At 44.4% G+C, this 3142-nt stretch overlaps 1 protein-coding gene across 1 annotated transcript in view; it reads left to right on the forward strand.

Moving 5' to 3' along the window:
* Positions 1 to 275: 275 nt before the first annotated feature.
* vil1 (villin 1) overlaps positions 276 to 3142 on the forward strand; it is a gene marked incomplete at its 5' end in the record, with an annotated part of 34549 nt that continues 31682 nt past the window's right edge. The window contains 3 exons of the mRNA XM_080533268.1: positions 276 to 356; positions 755 to 829; positions 1919 to 2115. Of these exons, the coding sequence (XP_080389394.1) occupies positions 276 to 356; positions 755 to 829; positions 1919 to 2115 (353 nt within the window). The remainder of the gene's footprint in view (positions 357 to 754; positions 830 to 1918; positions 2116 to 3142) is intronic.

Raw genomic sequence — 3142 nt, forward strand, 5'->3', positions numbered from 1 at the left:
ACACACACAGATATACATACATAGACATACACACACCACACACACACACACACTCACAGATATACACACACACACACAACCTCTTTTTTTGTGGTGAGCCATGAGAAGCTTTGTTTGGAGTTAGTTGTTTTGGGTCCATTGAAATGAATATAATATTCTAACTATTACAGAGTGCAGCGATGTACAGTAACGATGTTGAGACACGACTAACTGACTTCCTCATCCCCTCCCCCTTCAGCTTCCTCCTCCTCCTCCTCCGCGCTCCACCCGGCACCATGCCACCGGTCCAAGTCAAAAGCAAAGTCTCAAAAGTCCTCAATAAAACCACGCCAGGGCTGCAGATATGGAGGATAGAGGTGACACAATAATCCACCCTTTGCTTTGTCATTATTGCATCATAATGAATGTGATAACCAAACCTTTCACGGTGCATTCTAGGTGGATTATGTATTTTATTTCTTTTGCCTTTCTTACTGTAAACTGTAACCCCTTGTATGTTTATGTGCTTGTTCGTCATACAATTTGCCTGTGCCAAATCTGTTCTTTGCTTTTAATTGAAAATGTAATTAATCTATCATTGTCATTGGAATGATTATTAAAATGCACCTTTTATATGCCATGTGCCATTTTGGCTTAATTTCTTCTAAGGACATGTTGATCTTCAGTAACCCAGTAGTGCATCAGGTTGTGTTGCTCTTTGTGTGTTGTGTGTTTGATCTTATAACACAAAATAAAATGCCATTGCTTTGCTCAGGACATGGAGATGGTGCCCTACCCTTCTAAAGCCTACGGGCAGTTCTACGAAGGGGACAGCTATGTCATTCTATATGTAAGTACCTGTAACTAATACTAAGTCATATTGCCATATCCCAAAATGGTCCAAAACTCTTTGGGGTTACGGTAGCCTATGTTATGCACCCCTGCGTTCCCTATTAGCTGAATCCCTAATAGGGTTTGATATCCAATCACACCTGGAACAGGTGGCTGACCCCGCCCCCCCCCCCCCCGCTCCAGCCAGCTTATAAAAGCTCATGTGCAGTGCAACCAATTCATTATTTTCACTGTTCACATGCTTATTTCGCAAGCCAGAACCTAGCTACCTAGCTTAACTGTTCCACTGTTAAACCTAGTCAGAACCTAGCTACCTAGCTTAACTGTTCCACTGTTAAACCTAGCCAGAACCTAGCTACCTAGCTTAACTGTTCCACTGTTAAACCTAGCCAGAACCTAGCTACCTAGCTTAACTGTTCCACTGGAAAGTTAGACAACAGCTTTCCCTGGGGTGATCATAATCTCTCTAATCCCATAGTGAGATGTTGAGCCGAGTCGCCTGAACATATTGATTAGATTAGATTAGATTAGATTTATTGTCCCCAGGGGGAAATCCATTTTCACACCACTGTACAGTACACATACTGTACATACATACAACACTGTATAACACAGACAACAACAGACAGTACTACACATGACAGATACACAGGTACACACACTCAGCGCGGTCTGTTATTTAAGGCAACAACGGCTGCGGGGATCAGGCTTTTGCCAAAGCGAGCCCTTTTGAACCTTAGTGTTCTGTACCTACCTAGACAAAACAGATACGACACATGAATGTACTCTGTAAACACGCGTACCGTCTTAACACCAGAACGACCACTAGTTGGCCGCTTGTAAATTAGCCTGCTAGCCTCCTACACAGAAAAACTAGCAAAATATCTTCATACCAGCTTATCCTGAGGTGATTTAGAAAATGTAAGGATACTGGGTGGTAGAACGCACATATCTCGGACAAGTCATGATTTTGAATTTGAAATTTGAAATTTGATAGAGTGCAAATATAATAATATTTTTACTCACAGGGGTCAAAATGACCCCACCCACGGCTGACTACAGTGTTGTTTCTGCTACGCCCCCGTAGACGAACAAGGAGCCCCGCTGCCTCTCCTACGACATCCACTTCTGGCTGGGGGGGTCGTCCTCCGTAGACGAGCAGGGGGCCGCGGCCGTGTACTGCGTCCTGATGGACGACCACCTGGGGGGCACCGCCGTGCAGCACCGCGAGGTGCAGGGCCACGAGAGCCACGGCTTCCGCGGATACTTCAAGAAGGGCATCGTGTGAGGAAGCACAGACACACACACACACACACACACACACACACACACACACAGATATACACACAGATATACACACAGATATACACACAGATACACACACAGATATACACACATACACACACATAGACACACACTGATATACACACATACACACAGATATACACACACAGATATACAGATATACACACAGATATACACACATAGACACACACTGATATACACACAGACATACACACTCAGATATACACACACACACACACAGATATACACACATAGACACACACACACACACACACACACACACACACACAGATATACACACAGATATACACACACACACAGATATACCTCTCATCCCTTCTGCACCTCTCTCACCGCCCCGTCATCGTTCTAAGATCCAGTGATCTTGTCCGACTCACCATCCCCAAAGCCCGTACCGTTGTCGGTCGCAGCGCTTTCCGGTTCGCTGCAGCACACGACTGGAACACCTTACAGAACACCCTCAAACTCACCGCCCTCACCTCACTCACTGCTTTCAAACAAATCCTGCATCGAACCATAGTCGATCAATGCACCTGCTGATCACCGTCTCTCACCCATCCCATAACCCATCACTGCCTCATTTTAAGTACCCCTGCTCCACTACCCCCGCTATTCCCTCACCTCCGCTCTTCCTCACCCCTACCTCCTCCTTCTCCTTCCATTCATTCATTCATTCATTCATTCTCTCTCCCCTCTCTCTGACTGTTAGTATTTTAATGCATCTGTATTTGCCAGTGTTTTATTGTTGTAAATTATTTAACCTTGTTTTATTTCTAGCTTCCCCCCCCCCCCCCCCTCTTACATGTTTGCCTGGTTAAATAAAGGTTAAATAAATAAAAAATATACACACAGATATACACACAGATATACACACAGATATACACACAGATATTACAGACAGATATACACACATAGACACACACAGATATACACACATAGACACACACATAGGCATACACACTCAGATATACACACATAGACACAC

This window comes from Nansenia antarctica (genome assembly GCF_963989245.1).
Source record: "Nansenia antarctica genome assembly, chromosome: 6".
Lineage (NCBI taxonomy): Eukaryota > Metazoa > Chordata > Actinopteri > Argentiniformes > Microstomatidae > Nansenia > Nansenia antarctica.